Below are 20,656 nucleotides of genomic sequence, written 5' to 3'. Positions count from 1 at the left end.
ACAGAGCGTTTTAGACTGTGAGCAGATTCTCCAGACTGAACACATTCTGACTTTCATCATCAAGCCTAGGGAAATGTATTTGTGTTCAGTTAAAATGTTAAGTTCAATCTAAATATCCTCAAAGTTTGACAACAGTAGGTAATCACGAAAATATAAATTCCCCAAATAATTCCCATGGAAAGTTTCCTCCTCTGGAAATTCCTGGAACATACATCCCTAATCACAATTTTTGGCTTCATCACTTTGCGGCCAAATATGTTGCAATCTGAGCCTTAATGATGTAATTTCAGCTGTGGACCATAGCTGCCAAAACATAGTTACAGCACCTGACCTCTCTTGGTGGTCTTTGGCGGGCTCTGCCGGAAGAAGCCTTGGTTTCGCAGACTGTCCACAGGGGCCAGCTTCAGCATGGCAGTCTTTAAATCCTCCACCTGGTCCGAGAGCACAGTGTATTGAGGAGACAAGTAGACCAATGGGGGTTATAATAGCTATGGCTAAAAATCCACAGGGTGACAATCGGCACCAGAGGAGTAGTCCAGTAAAATCAAGACCCTGACCCTCTGGGAGCAAATCGATTCCTTGCTGACGCATCAGGGGACACAATCAAACTCAGTGATTTTCACTTTAGTTATAAGGCTATTAAGAGATGGACTGACAGATTGAAAGTCATATGCTATGTAAGTTTGATCAAAAATAGATCAATGTACTCACATAGAAATTACAGTTAATGTATCACTCTTGATAATGCAGCATCTTGTCCAAAATTAGAGAGAAGTGACTATATAACTGGGCTTTAATGTGTCCAGTACTTCAATCTATCACCTTGCATCACTTCTGTTATCTTACCATGTTGCTGATGTTTTCTTGCTGCAGATAATGTTTTGCTGCTTGAACCATACAGAGGAAGGAGAAGAGTTTCAAAAACAATGATTAAGTTGACATTTGAACAGGACATATTTTATATACTGCTGTTATTCTGCTGTATTAAATAGTTTCATGCTTGAATGTTCACTGTTTGGGTATTTCTTGCTAAAAAAATATACCACAATCTACGCATTACCACTCAACACAGGTACACAAGAATTTTCGCCAGCTTGGAAGTGGCCTGTTGAAAGTCAAAGAGAACCTTCCCCTACCTTTAGCCCATGTGTCACTGTCCGGACCCAGCTGGAATCTGACATGCCTGCGATCCTCCAGGTCTGTCTGCTCTCCCTCCTCCTCCGCTACCAGTTTCTGGATCAGTTCTAATAAGACATGAAATTTGTCGCTGTCAGTCAAAAAAACTGAGACTTAACTCGTGATTGCAAGTTATTCCAATATTTATTCTCTTTTGGAATAAACATTATGGACATTGATTCAACCCTAACCGAAAATGGTAGACTATAAATTGACAGTGATAAACCACTAGAATTTGTACCCAACAGTTATATTACTCTAAGCGTGACTGTTATTGACAACCTAAGTATGTCCAAATCATATTTTTGCCATTGTTTCACTCATTTTCCCAACCTCTGTACCTCTGACCGATCCTAAATCGCAAAGACCTTTTCAGCCTGTGACTTTTATAATAGAAGTCAAATTTTCTGTTCAGTTTCCAATTCAATTTGCGTATAGTGCAAAGCCCCCAGAAAGGTGATAGTGGCAAGAAAAAACACCTTCATAGGTATAATCCTTAAGAGGAACCAAACTCGAAGGGGGAGCCCATCCTCCAAAAGGCCGGCAGAGAAAGTCCTGACTTATACGCTCCCGTTTGTCCAGGTATAAAAGTCCATGTATTTAAGTACAGCGCAACCTGCTGCCCATATGACATTTTTAAGGTCATTGGATAAGTTGTAGATAGATCCTTCTCCATGCAGTCTCTGTCATGGTATCAGTCTCTGTGTATCATTACACCTTTATATTATAGTCATAGTCTTGAACAGAAGTTCTAGATCTTCTAAACATCAAAGTCACAAGCTCACCACTTGTGTCGACCATCTGGAGCAAAATATATGACCCAACATGAAAAGCGACATTTTGCGCATAGTTCAGGTTAAATTGCCAATCGAACGTCTAAACCCTAGATCAACATGCAGACTTTGGAATGATTTCACCTACCTGCTGGGGGCGCCAGACTCATGCCAGAATAGAGTGGGAAAGTCTGGGTCCTCTTTGCAGAATGCAGCATTGCAACAATGCAGATCAGCGCCCAGGTCAGCATCACGATGGCTCCTCGGCTTCCTTCTCCACTCTTCTACCCCAGGGACTTGACTTTTATCTCTCCCTCGACCATTTGTCTTGACATCTGTAATATGTCATCGTGTCACATCAGCCTTGTGCTAACAGTCTTGACGTACAGGCACCCTCGTCAGATGTGATGGGGGACTGGCCATCATTTAAAATCTTTCCTATCTCTGGTTGCACAGAGAGCCTTGACAAATGTTTAAATTTCGACACAATGGAAAGCTGGTCAGAGTTAAACTGAACAGACAGCATCATACCAACGAAACACCCTGGATAAATACATTCAGCCACCAGATGGGGATCCGTGAAGTCCTAAAAATAAAACTATTTTCTCAGATAACCAAAATTACGATGCTGCTTTGGTTATCTTTAATTATAACCTATTATCACTTTTTACCAGAAACCCAGTAATTTGCTTAGCATTTGATTTTGGCAAAGTTCTTCTTCACTGCACATAATGCACCCAACGGGCCTCCCCATTGAGATCTTGTTCCATTATACCATCATTATCATCGTTAACGTTTTGTAGGGTTATTCACTTCTGTAAAAACAAGTTAAGCTTGTCTTGTTGCAGCGCACCCCCCTGTAGTAATCACATTGTAATGCTGTTGACTCATATTTAGTTGTATTAAGATGAAATTACATATTAAATAAATTCTGATTATTCTTAACAGAAAGATAACAAGGTGGAGCCCAAACTGTGGAGTAGAAGTCAGAAAGCACGGGATGTATAAAGGTACGCATGTTATAGTTCTTGTTCTCAGATTTTAAATGGGGTTACATGGGCACTTTGTCAAAGTGAAAGGTTTCTAATAATGCACCAGAGGAACATTAATGAAAGATCTGGTTCTTCGACTGTGATGGATGGAAGTGTCTCACAGGGTATGATATTGCAATTGGAAACACGTGATCCTGCCTTTATTCTTCATCCAAGCCATCCCAGGTGAGGAATGGTGCTTACGTATAAGCACTGTCTGCTGTGGCTGATGACTACACACTTCCACCAAGGGTCCACGAAGTTTATGGAACGCCGTAATTCTTTGAACATTGACAGGAGTTTTATTGTCTTTCCTTGCGATACCAGCTTTGTGCTTCATGACAGGTAATCATATTTTTGTCAGATTGTTGCCGGGCTGAAAAAGTCAAACTGGAACCAAAAGACATAGTGTTACTCTTAATGGTTTTTCATCTTCAAATGTGCAATGGGGACCCCAGCAAATAATGTATAATTGTGTTAACATTGTCCATTGTAAGTTTGTGTGGGGATGAAAGTTTACTGACATCTATCCATATAGATATCACTAAAGGCAGGAGTTATAGGTGAGTCCTTAATACCTCTGATTTGAAATTTCCTATAGTCATTCGGACAAAAGGGCACGTGCTTTGCAAAAATGTATACCTTCATGTAGGCTACCATCATAAATCGGTTTAACCTTAAATTCCTCTAATTATGCTGTGGGTAACTACCTGGTTTATCACATGCATGGGGTAATACCCATTCCCCATGCCGATTTCTGTTTTGTTCTACGGGTTGTGAAATAAAACGTGCACTATGGCAGCGGTGGGATTCGAACCCACGCCTCCAGAGAGACTGGAGCCTAAATCCAGCGCCTTAGACCGCTCGGCCACGCTACCGGTAGACACTTGGAAACTGCTATACCTCTTCCCAGGATATGATGCATTTCTTGCGTTTACAAGCCATACGAAAGTTTAATCGTTTGGTTTATTAATTTGTCGCTGTTATAAATAATTGTTTTATGTATGTATATGTTATATATCACACTGACATTAAATTCGTGTTTTGAGCTGAATTAAAATGATTGACTTTCCCCTTTTGTTAACTACGTTTTTCCTCATTAATGGTTATTAATCTGTAGATTTTTTGTCGGATTTTAATGTATTTAAATAAAAGGATAGTGATGTTTGTGAGGGTATCCAATCCATATGTAAATATAAATCGATACTGTTGTGTCACAGAGCGCACTTATCTATGGAAATGTCGCGATTCTCCATGCCATTGCAATGCAGTGAATAAATCGTTTTTGGCGATTTAATATCTGCTCCAGTTTGCTATGTAAACCGAGTATGCCCTGTAGGCGCCCCCATCCTGGGTTGTTCCCTGCTTTGCGCCCGTAGCCTCCGGCTGATCCTGAATAGGACAAGCGGTCACATAAAATGGATGGATAGAAAGATACTGCGTACACCCCGCTAAATCAAACCATCGCTTTAATTCCTCGGTACAAAAAGGTCTACGCTGAGTTCGAGGGGGCGGTGCTGGTATTTTCAGAGCCCCAATCGCGTACGTAAACGGTCACGTGGTTTTCATACCCGGAAGTTAGCCGTAAGTGAAGAAACGGCTCCTCGGCGAAATTGCCATGATCCGCGGAGGAAGGAACGCAGGGCTGTTATCTGCATCCTACCCTCGTTGCGAAGGTGATAGGTAATGATGCTTTAAGCATTATATACGCATACTTTCAGGGGACTTAAGTTATAACCTTGTTTTCAGTTATCATGGGTCTGGTTAGGTCGGCTGCAGCCTTCCAGCTCCGGCTTGTTTTAATGCGCGATGTTCAGTTTGTCGCCACGGACACTTAGCAGGGTGCTGCGGGTTATTCACTTTATATCAGTTTCACTTAATTTTTATCAAGCTGTCCTCCCAAAATAGTCACCACAGAGCGTTTTACATACGAACTGCAGCCCCCAGACCGGGCTGTATATAGGTGTAGCCGGTGCATTTATTAATTTATCCGACTTACAATGGAGGGAAGGGTTACAATACAGTAGCTGGATTGTCAACGCATGATTAGCGTAAGAGGATCTCTTAATTAGGCGCATTAACATTTAAGACTCCTCGCTACACCTTTTATTTCGGGCTGCAGTAATTCGGTGTTCTGCCAGTGTTACATGAAATACAGACGATGGTGTATTAGTGTATGGATTTGGCTAATTTCATATTCTTCCATATTATTAAAGTATCCGAAATAAATGAAATCAGTTGCGTTATTCAGTCAAGATAAGCAAGTTAAGCTAAAAGAATTCATATCGTAAAACATTTAGGCTATTTGTTAAATTTGTTTGTTAGGATAACTTAAATGCTTGTATCTTCATCATAATCAGTCATCGATTGTATCCGTAGATAGCACATCTGCATGGTGATTTTAAATAGGACATCCTTGTCCTGCTCTAATATAATCTTATTATTATTATTATTATTATTATTATTATTATTATTATAGCCTTAATTTCAACAGCATTTCTGAAAAGTAACGTTGGTGTTAGTAATTTATCAAGTTCATTCGGCCAATTCCAGATTTTTTCGTTTTCCATCCTTCAGACTTCCCCAGTTGGCAGCAATAAATAAAGTAGACATGGTCAGTACTACAACACTGACAACAGTGATAATAAGATACGCTGCTTTCGGAGTTCAAGTATGTAGGAATTTTAGATTTTCACTTATGTATCCATTACTACAATCCTGTGAGAAGGAGAGTGCTGTTATCAGGGGTGCAAAGATTTGTTTCTGTACTTCTGGAGTGTTTTTGTTGAGTTATGAAGTCACTGTCAGTGTAAATGATACAACAAGCTGACGAATCACAGGCCTTTTTCCTCTTTGCCAGCAGACTGCTGTGAACATGCTTTCGGAGGGTAGCTCCTTCATTAAAGGCTTGTTCCTCGGGAGCCTCTTCTGCCTGGTGATGTCCACCCTGGTGAGCTACGGCCCCAGCTGGCACCCCAGCCAAGACTCCCACCTCCACCACCACATCAAGGCGCCCAGCAAAGAGGAGCTGCAGCGGCTCTCCGAAGCCCAGAGGCTGGAGCTCAGCCAGAGAGTGCGGGTGTACTGCGCCATCATGGTCCAGCCCAAGAACTTGGAGCACTGGACCACAGCCAAGGACACCTGGAGCAAGCACTGTGATCGGGCTGTGTTCTACAGCCCGGAGAGCTCTGCCACGTTGGAGGCGGTGGAGCTGCAGGAGCAGGACGAGTGGGCGAGGATGCGGAAGGCCCTGAGGCACGCCTACGACCACGCGGACGACCTTCACTGGTTCTTCTTGGCTCGGCCCACCACCTTCGCCATCATTGAGAACCTCAAGTACTTGGTGCTGGACAAGGAGCCGGAGCAGCCCTTCTATATAGGACACGTGGCCAAGTCTGGCGAGCTGGAGTACGTGGAGTACGAGAGCGGCGTCGTGCTTAGCCGCGAGGCCCTGCGGCGGCTGACGGAAGCCCTCGGGGACACGGAGCACTGCCCAGAGCGCGGACACGCCCTCTGGAGGCTGAATGAGGAGAAGCAGCTCGCCGAGTGCCTCAAGTTCCGTGGCGTGTTCGCTGAGAACGGGGAGGACACCCAGGGCAGGGGCCTGTTCAGCAGCCGCAGTGTGGGCTCCCTCATCTCTGAGAGTCTGGCCCAGCGGCCGGCGGATGTGCTGGAGAGCTGCTGCTCTGACATGGCCGTCACCTTTTCAGGCATGACGCCCAACCAGATGCAGGTCATGATGTTTGGCGTGTACAGGCTCCGCCCCTACGGACACGCATTCCACGACTCCTTAATGTTCCTGCCGCCCGTGGGCTCAGAAAATGACTAACCTTTGGGGCCTTGAGTGCAGATCCTGCCTTCTGTGGACACTGAGCAGTACAGCGACATGTCTGATCAGTTATAAGGCAATATTTACCACTCATTTAAAAAAAAAAAAAAACAGGTACTGAAATGTTCTAAATGATTCTTGTGATAGGAACACACTTTGTCACTTAAAGTGACTCAGTTCCCCTTGGAAATGTGGTGCTGCTAAGGTCCTAAGTGATACGTGGCATCATGCCAGCCCTGTGAATTAGCAAATGTTCAAATTAGTCATTGCATTCAACTTATTTTGTGTTGCCCCTTATGTTGGGTCGTGATTCAGCTTTTCTTCCACTAAGGTACCAGAAAACCACGAAGAAGGCACTTAAGTAAATTACTTTCACTTTATAGACCTATAGCTGCTAGACTCCTTCCCATCTTATATTGCGAAAGTCACACTGAACGTTTAGTTTGACTTCAAGCTGGTTTCTGGCCGTTTAAGGGTGGAAACAATTAAGCAGGTTTATTGAAAATGGTGATTGAAATATTTACACATATTATTACTATTACTTTCCATTTACGTATGTGTGGTGGAGGTTGCTTAAATCTCAATTTTTTAAAATGCACATAATGTGAAAGTACGAGGGTGTTAGATTTTTGGGAACTTGAGCAAGATATCCGGTGATGTGTGGGATGCCTGCAGAGATGGCACTCTGGGATTTGCTGGGCCTCTGCAGTTTCCACTGGATGGCAGTATTCCAGTGACAGGAGGCCTGGGCATACAGTGACCCTGTAAAGGCTGAGACAGCTTCCCCAACTGCATACCGTGTACAGGAGCCGTGTTCAGGAGCCGTGTTCAGCTGCTCTGCTATAACTTGTGTTCTGGCTGAAGTCAGGGTGACGCCGTTGCACTTCAGGTGCATGTTTATGCCGAGTGACTGAGGTGAGATGCAGGGCTGTTAAAGATATTTAGGGGTTAAATGTGCATGTAGGATGTGGGTAAGGGGTGAGCCCTTTATTGCGGGTGGGCGAGTATTTTGTAAGACAGCACCTGGGAAGCTGTAACATGGTTGGTATAGATTAAATTTAAATCTGAGCTAATTTTAACTGCAGTAGCCATAAAGAAATAACCCTTGAAACAATTGACATCTTAGCCTCTGTCTTATCAAATGTATTCTGTTAAGTGTTTTGGTATTTAGTGAAAATCATTTTGAAGATGGATCACCCGATCCAGTGTTATAGAAACATTATGAAAACAATATTCCAAGTCATAGAGCTTATAATCGCGCACATTTTTAAGTGACTGCATCCTGTCATCCATTTCTCAAGTTTAAAAAAGCTTGTTTTGAAAAGACACTTAGGTCTGTTCATAAAACTTTACCGTTGGCGTTTTCTAACCAACCTGCACTGTGTGCAACTTCAAGTATTCACTGTCCAATTACAATTTTTTTCTACTGTGTGTAAAAGTAAAGAAAATGGATTAAGTCTGGAAAAGTGCTGAAGAGCATTTCGTGTTATCCTAATTCCGTTTTGATATTAAAGCATATTTTTTAAAAAGTGATGGTGGCGAGTGTGTTTTCAATTTTTTTTTTTTGGCATTCACCCTGAAAACCGCAGCCCTGAGCTTTAAGAAAACCCAAATCCTCCATCAATTTCCATAAAATAGCATGAACAGTCCAATTATGGTTTTTGTTCCCTCAAATGAACATGGTGACTAAAATGCAAACAAGACGACAAATGGATATGGGCTGAATGCAAGCATTTATTACGTGACAAAGATCAAATGAGAGGTGTAGTTAATTACTAGGTCATTGATGTAAACAGTAGTCCATTTAACATGGGGCTGCTTCGCACTGTCCTGGTGGTTGAGGTCTGGACGTGGACATCACTTGTAGGTCTTCATGTGCCACAAGCCGTCATTCAGGTAGTGGACGTTCTCAATACCGATGCCCTTGTTAACTTTCTCGCTGTTGGGATAGAGATGGGTCAGCATTGTTGAATATTCAAAACTGCACATAAAATTAAAAAAATTATAATCTTAACATCAAATAAGACATTTTAAATATTATTTAGCAGCAACGTTAGTTGGGATTTAAAGTTTGCGGTTTATTTGTTCTGAAGGTAACCGCTGCTTTTCGTTTGAGCTCGTCAGGCAGTTTTTGAGCCAAACGATCATTTTCATCCATGCTCACTCACAGTGTAGTGCATCTTTTGCGTATGCAAATATTTAAGGATTCCATAAAGCGGATTCTGAGTAAAAGCAAGTGATTTGTCGCCACTGACTATGTCTGTTGGCACAACTCACGACGGCAAGTGTTAAGAGAATCCGATAATGCTGCTGCTGTTAATTTTATACAGCCGCAGAAAAAAAAATTAACAGACCATATTTTAACGAATCCATCCATCCATCCATTTTCCAAACCGCTTATCCTACTGGATCGCGGGGGGTCTGGAGCCTATCTTGGAAGCAATGGGCACGAGGCAGGGAACAACCCAGGACGGCGGGCCAGCCCATCGCAGGGCACACTCACACACCATTCACTCACACATGCACACCTACGGGCAATTTAATAACTCCAATTAGCCTCAGCATGTTTCTGGACTGTGGGGGGGAAACTGGAGTAGCCGGAGGAAACCCCACGACGACATGGGGAGAACATGCAAACTCCACACACATGTGACCCAGGCGGAGACTCAAACCAGGGTCCCAGAGGTGTGAGGCAACAGTGCTAACCACTGCACCACCATGCCGCCCCGATTTTAACGAATCTGCATTTTTAAATCCTGGTTTAATCGTGGTTCTGCTGGCAGAAGGCTATGCAGGAGACACTGGGAACAACCAGAAACCAGCCAGGTAAAGGGCAGAAGCGACCTTCTGCCAGAGATGACCGTTAACTTATCCAAAGCTGGGGGGTCATGGTGCAGGGTTAGCTGGGCACAGCACTGGGGGTTAAGGGCCTTGCTCTAGTGTCAACAGTCACGTGACTATTCTGCCAAAACCAAGACTCTAACCAGCGACCTTCCAATCACAGGCATAAAGGCTTAGTTGGCTGAGCCACCCTCTGCCTCCCAATTATCATTTTATATATAAATATTTTAAAGACCACAATGTCAGTTTCTCCTACATCTATCCCCCCCTAGTTTCAAGGCTACGTTTAATGCTTTAGGTTATTGTTTTGCAGAAAAAAGTGATGTTTCATTCATGACATAAATGGAGTAGCTTATAAGCAAGACATGTACTGACAGGACCATGTTGTTAGAAACAAAGGAAATTGCCATTCATGTCAATGAAAAGGTACTTCTGTTGAAGCCATTGAATCCAGATTACAGTCAGTCCTGCTCAGATTTGGGTAATTCAGGTCCAGATAGTAAAAGTCCAGACCGGGATTTTGTTTCAACCAACCAGTAGACTCTGTGACTGTGACTCTTTATGCTCAACTGGTTAATTGAAAAAATGTTGGTCTGGACTTTTACTCTTGGGACCTGCTACAACATGATTAATGCGTTCCTGGAAAAACCCTGCATAATAAAAAGCATTTATCCAATAGGAGAAATAGGTTTAAGGGAATGCAACTCCCACCAAACAATGCATGGATGTACAAAAAGTTTGATTCTTTTAGATCTGAAAGTCGGTTTGAGTGAAATCGGACATCACTATTGAGTACTTGGCTAGCTGTTTTTGCATGCAAGTAATGTTTCTCTCTAAGACCACGTCACGTTGCAGTTTGCATAGTACTTTTCCGTCTGACTGAAAATCACACATACAAATGCCTGACCGTACTTGTGCACCCATTTTACATCGTATTCCACTGCCCAAGACCGGGTCCAATACTCAAGATCAGAAGTATGCAGTGTGGTAAAAATTCCCCGGATTGTTCCTGCCCTGCCCCAAATTCCAATATCAAGGATACATCGCTTGCATCCTTGCCAAACATGACCAACCCCACGATTCGGTGCACTCCAAGTTTGTGCGTGGAAGGCAAGTCAGCAAGACCGGTCTTGCCAAGACTACAAGCATGACCTTTGTGTACTTGGTATTAAGAAACACCCATCACCTTAGTCAGCTATTTCATTTCTGGTTTTGCGTGTTTTGTATGAGGTTGTAGCCTGTAGCAAGACGACGAGCAAAGCACCATATATATTTATTGCTAATCCTGTAATACTCCTGCAGCATTCTCTGTATTCTACCCACAGCAACATTTCGTATTGCTACTTTGCACTGCACATATCACTTTACTACCTTGTGTTGAATGTTATATTAAATGTTGTTAGATATCTCATAGTATTTAGTATTTAATACTTAGTATCACAGCAGCATGGAGTTTGTATGCTTTCACCGTGTCGTTGTGGGGTTTCCGCTGGGTACTCCGGTCAGTGCATAAGTGCAGAGCTTAAGCAAAAGCAGCACTGGTAAACTTTAATTTTTTAAAAAGGCTACACAATAACACACCAGGATAATTTGGAATATTTGTGCTTGATAATGCACTATCCATAAAACGAGAGAGACAACATTTTCCCGAAATTAACTATAACTAGGGATGGACCAATACCGATACAGGCATCGGGCCGATACTGTACTCATATACTCAAACTCGTTCAAATTGACCGATACTACTTAATTACAGCATTATGTTAAAACTCAAAGCTGCAGCATTTTGTCAGACTGTAAGATTTGTTCAGCTAAAGTGTCAAGCCTGATGTTCCCTTGCGCACAAAAGAATGATCACAGTATCTTCTACACAGTGAGGCAAAGCCTACAGCTTATTAAATAAACGATGGTATCGGATCGTTACTTGGTATCGGCCAATACCCAAAGCTCAGGTATCTGTATCGGGACAGAAAAAGTAGTATTGGTGCATCCCTAACTATAGCCAAAGAGAACTTATTATCTTCGAATAACGAGTGTCAAATAAGATGGTGTTGCTGCTGCGAATTGTGTCAGCAGAAAGAATTCAGTGTGAATTATAGGCTTTAGATGACAGGAATATAAATTTGTTTGGATGCTTGTTTCGGGACTATATGGCCATTTACTTACGCCCACAATTTAATAAGCAGATTATAAATTCAGCGTATTCTTGTTTAATAAACGTCAGACTTTAAACTGCAAAAAGCACCGCCACACTACCACCATCTTTTTACCTTATCTACCATATCTCCTCTTTCTAAAGATGTTGTAGCTGCTGAGCTGCCCCTTTCTTCACCTCCACTTCAGCGCTTATTGCTTTCTTGATATATCAGAAGATTAGCATGTGGTGTGCTCTGCTAACCAAATTAAATAATCGTAAAGAAACGCCGAATCACTGTAGATTACCAACTTTGGAGCGTCACAATATGCCTCTCATAAATACTTTATTCATACTACTAATCTGATTAAAAAACAGTGGATGTGAGTAAACACCCATATAGTACTGAAAAGCTGGCATCTGGACACATTTTTACGCCTATCATCTAAAGATTATATCGCAATGTGCAGCTCTGTTTTTTAACGTGTGCTAGATAATCTTGAAAAGGAATAGTCATTAAAATTTCAAAGCTTGCTAAATTTTGTTCACTCTGACAGAGTATTTATTGAAACTTAAACACTACACCTGGCAAATTTTAATCACCAAGATTTCTAAATACCAGAACTACACTGAAAAAAAACAACATTATGAAAATACCTTATACCATGGTATAGTATTTGTACAGTATGAAGGTGTACAAAAGCCAGAGCTCAATCCAGCTAACTAACGTGGACCCTTGCAATGTGGGAACCGCATTTGCATAACATGCAATGTTGATATAAATCTCCCAGCCCTTCTTAGTATTATTTTGCTCATTCTGGAAAAAAATATTTGCGCTACTTTAATACTAAATGTTCTGTGGCCAAAGTTGACCATACTGCCCCCAAGTTTTTTGGTGGCTGTGTATCTCGTGTACGGGTAATGCTAATTTCTCAGGAGCCGGACAAAAGACGCGTGCAATGACGCAGGAAACGTGTGGCAACACAAGCAACAAATATAGACGCCGTAAGTGACAGACAACCCCCCCCCCCTTAACTGTCCAGGAGTCACACAAACAGGAGAAGTTCTCTTACATGTTTTCCGAGGACATTTTCATCACGCCAACAGAAAGCGCATGTTTCTTGCCTTCCGCCATTATGGCCTGTGGCAAAATTAATATTAAGGAAACCAATCTATAGGCTGTGGGGAAAAAAACTCTAACCAACCATACTATATCTAATGAATAAGCACCCATAAAGGATGTTAAAAAGCAAGTCCTGTATTTTCCAGGAAAATACACATACCATGTACAACATTCTTACACAACCACAAATGAGAACAGGTCATAACCTTGTCATTATTGACCATCTGAAAAACATTCTGCTCCGCCAAGTATATCTTGTAATAAATGACCTCCTCAATGACTAGCCACCACATTCACTGTACGGCATCTGGACATTTAAAGGATACAACAACAGTATCGGGCTCAGCTGGGTACAGTTTAGCTCCTGGTGACGTGAGGCCAGGACACATGATATTGGCTCCACTGAGAACAAACTTGATGGCCCCTTTGTCGACCTGCTGATGTGGAAGTATGAAGGGATCTGGGTGGAAGAAAGAACAAGGATGGATATTCAGGGACATTGGAGAAAGGACAGAGTATAAGGAAGAATGGACACAACCCATGACACAGAGTCGCAGTGTGTGTAGCAGCTCTCAGTTTTATACAAAGCAAAGGAACTGGGCCACCTTGCTCGTCTATTTATTTGCAAAAAATGTGGGGGGGGGGGGGGTGTATCTGAAGTGGGAAGAGAATCCACTTAAAACCCAAGCAGGTATTAAATGCTCAAATATAAAATGTCAGAAATAAATTCTACATAAACGCATTGTTATTGGTGTGTCAGAGAAGGAAAGAATGAATTAAAATAACTTCGGCTAAATATGTTTCCACATTTATTCACACCGTCTTGATATGGTTACATCTGTGCGGCCAAATCAGTCATAACAAATACAACAGACACCACCCACATAAAACATGCAATTGAAAGTCATTTTGATTATTGGGGGGGGGGGGGGGGGGGGGGGAATCATCTAGTGCTCAGCTTCAGTCATGTGGGCAAACCTTACACTTGTGCAGAAGTCTGAGTGTGGGGAAGAAGGGCCCTTCCCTCTGTCTGAAGAAGAGCAGCTCTCCATTTACCGTCAAGATTTCAATATGTTCATGGCTGCAATGGTGACAACAGGAGATGAGACACATGCAGTACAGACAACAGAATGAAACCCAATAATAATAAACATATTGATAATCAAAATGGAGTAAAAGTCGGCTAATTCGTGGTGGATTCCTAAGTACATGCAAGGTGCTTTTGGAAATGTAGTTATACCATCTCACTATTTTCACCGGATCCTTTTTCGGCATGATCTGGTTCAGCCATGACTCGATGTCTGGGAACTGGTCCAGCAGTTGGTTTTTAATGCCTTTGATAACGGACGTTTTCAGCTGAATGCAGTTAGAAACATTTTCCTTTTCATCAAATCTGCAATGAAACAAGGCATATAATTCAGCAGAGAACCAGACATTTAAAAATAGATTCAGTATCTGATACTGGACGCATAGAAACTCAGAATAAGCGAAAAACCTGGTGGACCAACGCATCACGTTTAAAAAACATTATAAACACATTACCGAGAAGGAAATATATTTGGTGTGTGATATATTAACGTCTCTAGTTAAACAGCACACGCGACAGCTGCGGTCATTAGTTATAGGAAACATTAGACGAAAACAATGAACAGCTACACTAGATGCACACGAATGTATCTATAATACCCGATACCATATGTCAAGCACATTTTCTATATTTCTTTCTAGGGGTGCCAATAGAACACAGTAATATCAGCTTCAGGTGCTTAGTCGAGTATTTCACTGCACATATCCAACGTCAGGCGCCTCCGCTAACGATCTATCGGCTCAAACTAACACATTTGCAAACAAACCGCACTTTTTAAACATCCTCAGTGACCGCTTTCTCTCGATACGTTAAGTCCGTGGGCGTCCGTGCTGCCGATGGGCATTAATCAGTCAGGGCTGCTCTCTATCCACGCTGCTTTTCCCAACAGGATGCAAGTTTACAGCAGCCAATGTCTAATTGCGACAGTGCTCGCGATATACGGCATGACATCACGTCGCTGCTCGACAAAATACGACAAGGGTGTGAAAGAGGCACGCGTAGCGCCCCCCAAGCGGATTCAGATGTTTTCTTAAGGATTCAAGAATTTCTGTTTGTCGCATGCAAGGCATACAGTCTGAATATAACCTGCAGTGAAATGAAAGGTGGGCAACTCCGGCCATTATAAAAATATAAATAGCAAAAAAGAATATAAAAGAAAACAATAAATATGTAATTAATAAAGAACAGCGAGTTTACTGAAAAAGAAAGAAAAGAAAAACAAGAGGGAAAACAGATGCGCAGCATAGCAGAAATAAAGTGTGTGGTGCGTGAGTAAGGAGCAAGTGTTAAATTATGACTGATATAGAAGTATTATGTGACTTGAGGGCAGAAGGTCCATCTGAGGCTCTCAGATTTCACTGAGAAACTGCAGAAGTCGTTTCCAGACATCAGCCTGCTGATTTTGGCAGCTCTGCTCCTGCACAATCTGAGATAAATGTATTGCAGAGAGGGCTGATGAGCCCGACAGATGCATTCAGCCGAACGTAGTGCTCTGTGCATTGGGGCACAGTCATGCTGGAACAGAAAAGTGTCTTCCCCTAACTGTTTTGATGAAGTTGGAAGCATAGAATTGTCCAAAATGTTTGACTGGCCCACACAGAACCCTAACCTCAAGCCCACCTTTGGGATTGGAGATGGCAAGCAAATGCTCTTCTGGATGAATTTTACAAAATTGCCACCAACACACTCCAAAATCCTGTGGAAAGCCTTCCCAGAAGAGTGGCAGCTGTTACAGCTGCAAACAGAGGACCAACTCCATATTAATGCCTATGGATTTAGAATGGGATGTCATGAAAGTTCCGGTAGGTGTGATGGTCAGGTGTCTCAATACCTTGGTCCATATAATGTGTCTAAAGGTGTTCATCCACCCAACTGGAACCCCCACTGTTTTTGAGAAGACTGTATACACTGGACTGCTTACGCCTCAAGTCCACCACAATCTCCTTAGTCTTCTTGGTATTGAATGAGAGGCAGTCAGTCTGACTCCATTGTTTCTGCTTAAAAGGTTACAGTGGCTCTCTGTGTAGCACTGCCGGTACACACCTCCCAGCTTGTGAATTCCAGTCCCACCTGCACTTTGTGTGTGGAGGTTGCATGTCCTTCCTGTGTTTTACAGGCTTCATCCATGTAGATGCAGTTAGATTTTTGGCAGTCTATAGAGTCTGGTCTTTCATGCCCTTTGATGGACTGGCGTCTTGTCATAGTTTTCCCCAGCCTTGTACCCTGTGCTGCTTGGGATAGGCTTGAGACGCCAATAATCCGGTATTTGATAAGGGGGGGATGAAAGGCATTTTTGCACAGCTTAAAAGAACCAATCAATGCCATTTCATTCCACATCTCATACCAAACCTGAGTGCTGATCTTTCCAATGTGTTCAAGGACGCATACATATTGATTTTGTCAAATATTTGTTTTATCCTCCAGTAGTTTGGTGCAGCGTCACGTTTATACAGCATATCAATATCCATGCCTAGAGATCAGGAACTGAAATGTTCTCCTGACCTAAAAATGTACTCTGTTGTAATACGACTGCATCATATGGATTTAGTGATATGAAGATATGAAAGATTAACTACATGGAGGCCCTGATAAGTTTTTCTGCATGGTACCTGCCTGGCATTCCTTCAACATGACTGGGTTGTTTGTGTAAAGGACTGTGCACTGAGGGAGGAGTTAGATTTAGCATTAGTAGGATGACAGAGCTCTGAGAAAACTCCACATCAGTAATGGGCAAACTTGATGTTTTTGATGTCGAGGGTCTGTAGAGTATGTTTGTTTTTTGAGACTTTAATACAGTAGTCTCCACTTCTCTTGTCACAGGAGAAACAGCACGTGGGCTTGTTAATTGAGAAGAAATTAAGAAATTAAACTGTGTGATAGCTGTACAAATGTGTATTTCCTTTCTTAATCTGATCGAATCACTTGAATTTGGCTTGCGTATTTACTTACGCTCAACACACACACACATTCAATAAACCACAGGCAACGTCAGCGTACAAAGCAGCAAAATAATGTTCTGTCATTTAGTGATCACAAACATCTCAGCTAGAACAGTCTGAAAACTGCTGTTTAAAGGTAACCAGTCCCTAGTCAGCCTTGCAAGTAATTCCAAAGGACCTCACACAAGAGATGGGTTTTTTTTGTTTGTAAACATTTATCTCACTGAAATACAGTATATGGATCCATACAGGCAGTGTTACTCACATCTCAATGTTTGACAATGATCACAAATAATCATGTCATGGGGGGAAATAAAATCAGAGAGTAAACTTATAAAACACGACTCAGCTTCACATACAGCATGTGTGACACTGATGGCTGAGAGAACCCAAGTGGAACCATCACCCCGTCAGAACACACGGTTCTCCAAGGCAACAGCTTCAACGGTTTCTCCTTCACATCCCGTCCAGACTGCCTCTGCCTCATGCCCAGTCTTTTCTGAGGTAAACTCCTCGCTAACCGTAACTGGGTAAGCAGCCGTGGAAGATGGGCAGATATGGATGCTCTGACTCTACGGTATCATTAAAATTGCCAGATATATAAGATTTACATACAAATAAGAATTATGTGACCTTGTAAGGGCATATTTTATAACCTTTGTTTTTATTCCTCAGGTGTGAGATGTGCACCTGTCCACCTAAACCAGATAAGCCTTCTCATTCATGTTGGAGGTCATCCACGACAGTGTCACCTACAAATATGCCTATTTTGTTAGAGGTGTCATTCCATTTTCAATAAACAAATGACCTTTGCATCACCAATTTTGATTTTGATTACATTTGGCTTGTGAATTATATATACCTTCTACAGAGCTTAGACACAAATATTATTAGATACAAATATGGATAAGAACAGTAGACTAAAGGGGCACGTACAGCAGCACCAGCAGGAATAGTTACAGTATGTTATGTGTTAAGTTACACGTAAGCTACACGGAAGTAATAGGTCTTCAGTCAAGATTCAGAAAACTAAGACACCACGAACACGAGCTGCCAGACCGTTACACAATATAGGGGGCCTGTAGCAGAAGTCTTTACCACCAACTGTTACTTTATATTTGGGATGACAAGAAGGAGGCCTATGTTCTGAGTGTATAAACTTGAATTAATTCTGCTAGGTAGGCAGGAGCCAGACCTTTATGTGCCTACATAGGAGAGTATGTGCCTACATAGGAGAGTCTCCTACAAGTAGGAGAACTTCAAAGTCCTGAACCGAACAGGAAGCCAGTGCAGGGAACTAAGCACAGTGATTTTGTGCTCAAACTTCCTGCTCCGGGTGATAGTTTGAGCTGCTGCACATTGAATACGCTGTGGGGTGTTTAAGAATGATAATCTAGTGTTTTCTTTTGAGCCATGAACTCTTTTCGAGCTTTTCTATGAGCTACGATTGAGCCACGTAGTCGTGATAGTAAATAAAGGTTACAGCTCGATATCATTCCACGTGCTTTTGGACTGCAAGACCGTCAGACACATGGCAGGGAAGAGATTCTCATATTCCGCACTACAATACAAATTGATTCAGTTTAAAATATTTTGTACCATTGTCTTTTGACTGGATGGATATTCTTTCTACAAAACAATCATACTGTCCATCCGTCTAACTGTTTATCCTGGTTTGGGTAGCAGGGACAAATACATTAGATTGGTATCAGTCTTTCGCAGACAGGCACAGGGAAAGCCTTAGAGAACAGGAGTACTTCTGGATTATAACCAGCTTGAATGGGCCTGGCATTTTTGAATAGTGGAATTACTATAAAGTATCTCCATAAGTATGATGCATCCAGTTGTGCTGCAGTGGATATTAAGCATGTAAGCTGCCACTAGCAATAATAAAGGGGTCGACTTGGTTGATTTAAACTTCTTTTCTCTAAAATGTGAAATCACACATTTAGCAATTATGTGCTTCAAGTGTCCATAGACTGATATATTGTTTTCCCATCCAGGATTTTTCCTGAGCTTAAGCCTTGTTTTTCGTGGGATACGCTTCCTGCATGCAGAAAACAATACAAGGTAAAACTCCACCATTTTGAGTACAGAAAAGCCAAACGTGCCCTGATGAAAGGGGGCAGTGCAGTCTTTACGGAACAGCATCGAAGTCATGTGCATCCTGGGGGGTGGGGGGTTGTTTTACCTGCTCTCTGGTGGCTTTGGGCAGGGTCACTGTAAAGCACTTTGAGGCAACGTAATGTTGTTAAAATGCACTTTACAAATAAAATTGAATTGAAATTGAATAGATAAACACGATGTGTGTTGCAATGAGCAAAAAACCCAAAATTATAAATTGCTGTTAACTGCTGTTGCAAGATAGAATTTGTAAGGGATTTCAGTTTCAAAACTGTCCAAAACCAAAGTTCCACTTTTTGTTGGACATTCCCACCCTCATAATTTTAAAGAAGTTGTGTTATATTATGAGCGGATTATGAGTTTTTCAATTCAATTTTATTTGTATAGTGCATTTTCACAATATTACATGTGCTTTACATTGTCCCTGCCCAAAGCCCACAGAGAGCAAGTCAGAGGGGACAGTGGCAAGGAAAAACTCCCTTATAGGAAGAAACCTTAGGAGGAACCAGACTCAGAGGAGGGGCCCATCCTCCAGGGGCCGGCAGAGAAAGTCCAAAATATCAGTCCTGACTTATAGAATTTTGAGTAGTCTAGGTATAAATGCAGAAGTTTTTAAACCAAAAATATGTCAAAATTGCCCTTTTTTAACAAAAACATGTAAATAAAATGTGCCACAGTGCTCAAGGAAACTTAATAGCGAGTGAGAACGTCTGTTCTTTAATAAACCAAAAAACAAGTCATGGTTGTATAGGTGAAGGCCTACAGGGTTCCTTTCCACGTTTACGATGCTGTGCTGGCACGAGATCTACTAGCTGTACTTCGCGATTCAAAGCTTTGCCTTATATATTCCATCGATTTCACGAAAATATTCGTGATTTTTACAAATATGTCAGTGTTGCTGGAGAATGCTTTTTCAAATACACATTCGTTTGGAGAATTTACTGTTTCGGGGTCAATAAACATTTTAAAACCAAGCTTTCCAGACAAAATAAAATGTCCATTAATATATTTTACAGTACATTACTGAAAAAAATCGAAGCACCAAATAATGCGGCAAATTGTGCAGCACAACCATCGATCCCAGTCAGTTTCACTTTCATTTTTTTGCCGGTCGCCGGTGGCTGGTGAGCATTAAAACCCAGTTTCATTCCGCTTTAATTTCTAGCAAGCAGGCGGTGACCAGCGAACACTAAAACAGACGCACCAAGCTTCTGCATGTGGCTATAAAGTTTAAAGACTTTGGCCTGAGTATACCGAAGTCTTCTTAACGCTACGTCGTTCGTAAGTTCTACCTTTTCACAAAACAACAACGTAGCGTTAAGAAGGATTCGGGAAGCTCACCCCTGTGCGGTAACTGAGCAAATTAGCGCGCCGCACAACACTCACCGAGCGGAATAAGCGCAACGAGACCGTTTCGTATTTCTTTCATTTTACGTATAAGGGCATTAATTGTGGAAGGATTATTCGCACTGTATTAGACAAATAACTGCGTGCATAAATAAATCAATAAATGTGGCAATAAATAAATGATGTGAAATACGAGCATAAGTAAACCTGTTAAGAAAATTGTTAACCTTCCTATTTTTATTATTTCTTGGC

General features: G+C 41.9%; 2 protein-coding genes and 1 non-coding gene across 6 annotated transcripts; 1 reads left to right on the top strand and 2 right to left on the bottom strand.

The window, feature by feature from the left end:
* Positions 1-3,776: 3,776 nt before the first annotated feature.
* On the bottom strand, positions 3,777-3,858 carry trnal-uag (transfer RNA leucine (anticodon UAG)). The gene has a single exon. It is a non-coding gene; the product is annotated as a tRNA-Leu (tRNA).
* Positions 3,859-4,545: 687 nt separating this feature from the next.
* c1galt1c1 (C1GALT1-specific chaperone 1) lies at positions 4,546-8,342 on the top strand. 4 transcript variants are annotated; one of them, XM_049028096.1, is made up of 2 exons: positions 4,546-4,663; positions 5,844-8,342. In XM_049028096.1, the coding sequence occupies exon 2, from the start codon at positions 5,856-5,858 to the stop codon at positions 6,807-6,809; it is 954 nt and encodes a 317-aa protein (XP_048884053.1). In that variant the 5' UTR covers positions 4,546-4,663; positions 5,844-5,855; the 3' UTR covers positions 6,810-8,342. The 4 variants fall into 4 exon arrangements, with proteins under 4 accessions (XP_048884053.1, XP_048884052.1, XP_048884055.1 ...); XM_049028095.1 differs by having other exon boundaries at positions 4,548-4,663; positions 5,841-8,342; XM_049028098.1 differs by having other exon boundaries at positions 4,557-4,656.
* Positions 8,343-8,523: 181 nt separating this feature from the next.
* Positions 8,524-14,927, bottom strand: mcts1 (MCTS1 re-initiation and release factor). The gene is made up of 6 exons (XM_049028107.1): positions 14,766-14,927; positions 14,148-14,300; positions 13,891-13,988; positions 13,234-13,367; positions 12,858-12,925; positions 8,524-8,748 (listed from the first exon to the last, which is right to left on the bottom strand). Exons 1-6 carry the CDS (start codon positions 14,774-14,776, stop codon positions 8,667-8,669), a joined length of 546 nt encoding a protein of 181 aa, XP_048884064.1. The 5' UTR covers positions 14,777-14,927; the 3' UTR covers positions 8,524-8,666.
* Positions 14,928-20,656: the final 5,729 nt, after the last annotated feature.

Source organism: Brienomyrus brachyistius, chromosome 10, assembly GCF_023856365.1.
Source record: "Brienomyrus brachyistius isolate T26 chromosome 10, BBRACH_0.4, whole genome shotgun sequence".
Classification (NCBI taxonomy): domain Eukaryota; kingdom Metazoa; phylum Chordata; class Actinopteri; order Osteoglossiformes; family Mormyridae; genus Brienomyrus; species Brienomyrus brachyistius.
The sequence above is the reverse complement of the archived record's forward strand: the minus strand, read 5'-3'. Positions and strand labels throughout refer to the sequence as shown.

Bases quoted from the DNA above. Each gene is read 5' to 3' on its own strand.
- c1galt1c1 (XM_049028096.1), top strand. From the start codon at position 5,856: ATGCTTTCGGAGGGTAGCTCCTTCATTAAAGGCTTGTTCCTCGGGAGC.
- mcts1 (XM_049028107.1), bottom strand. The intron at 13,368-13,890 runs GTAAGGTTTGCC...TCTTCCACCCAG, and splicing joins ACTCAGACTTCTGCACAAGT to ATCCCTTCATACTTCCACAT. The intron at 12,926-13,233 runs GTATCCTTTAAA...ATTTTGCCACAG, and splicing joins CTGAGCCCGATACTGTTGTT to GCCATAATGGCGGAAGGCAA.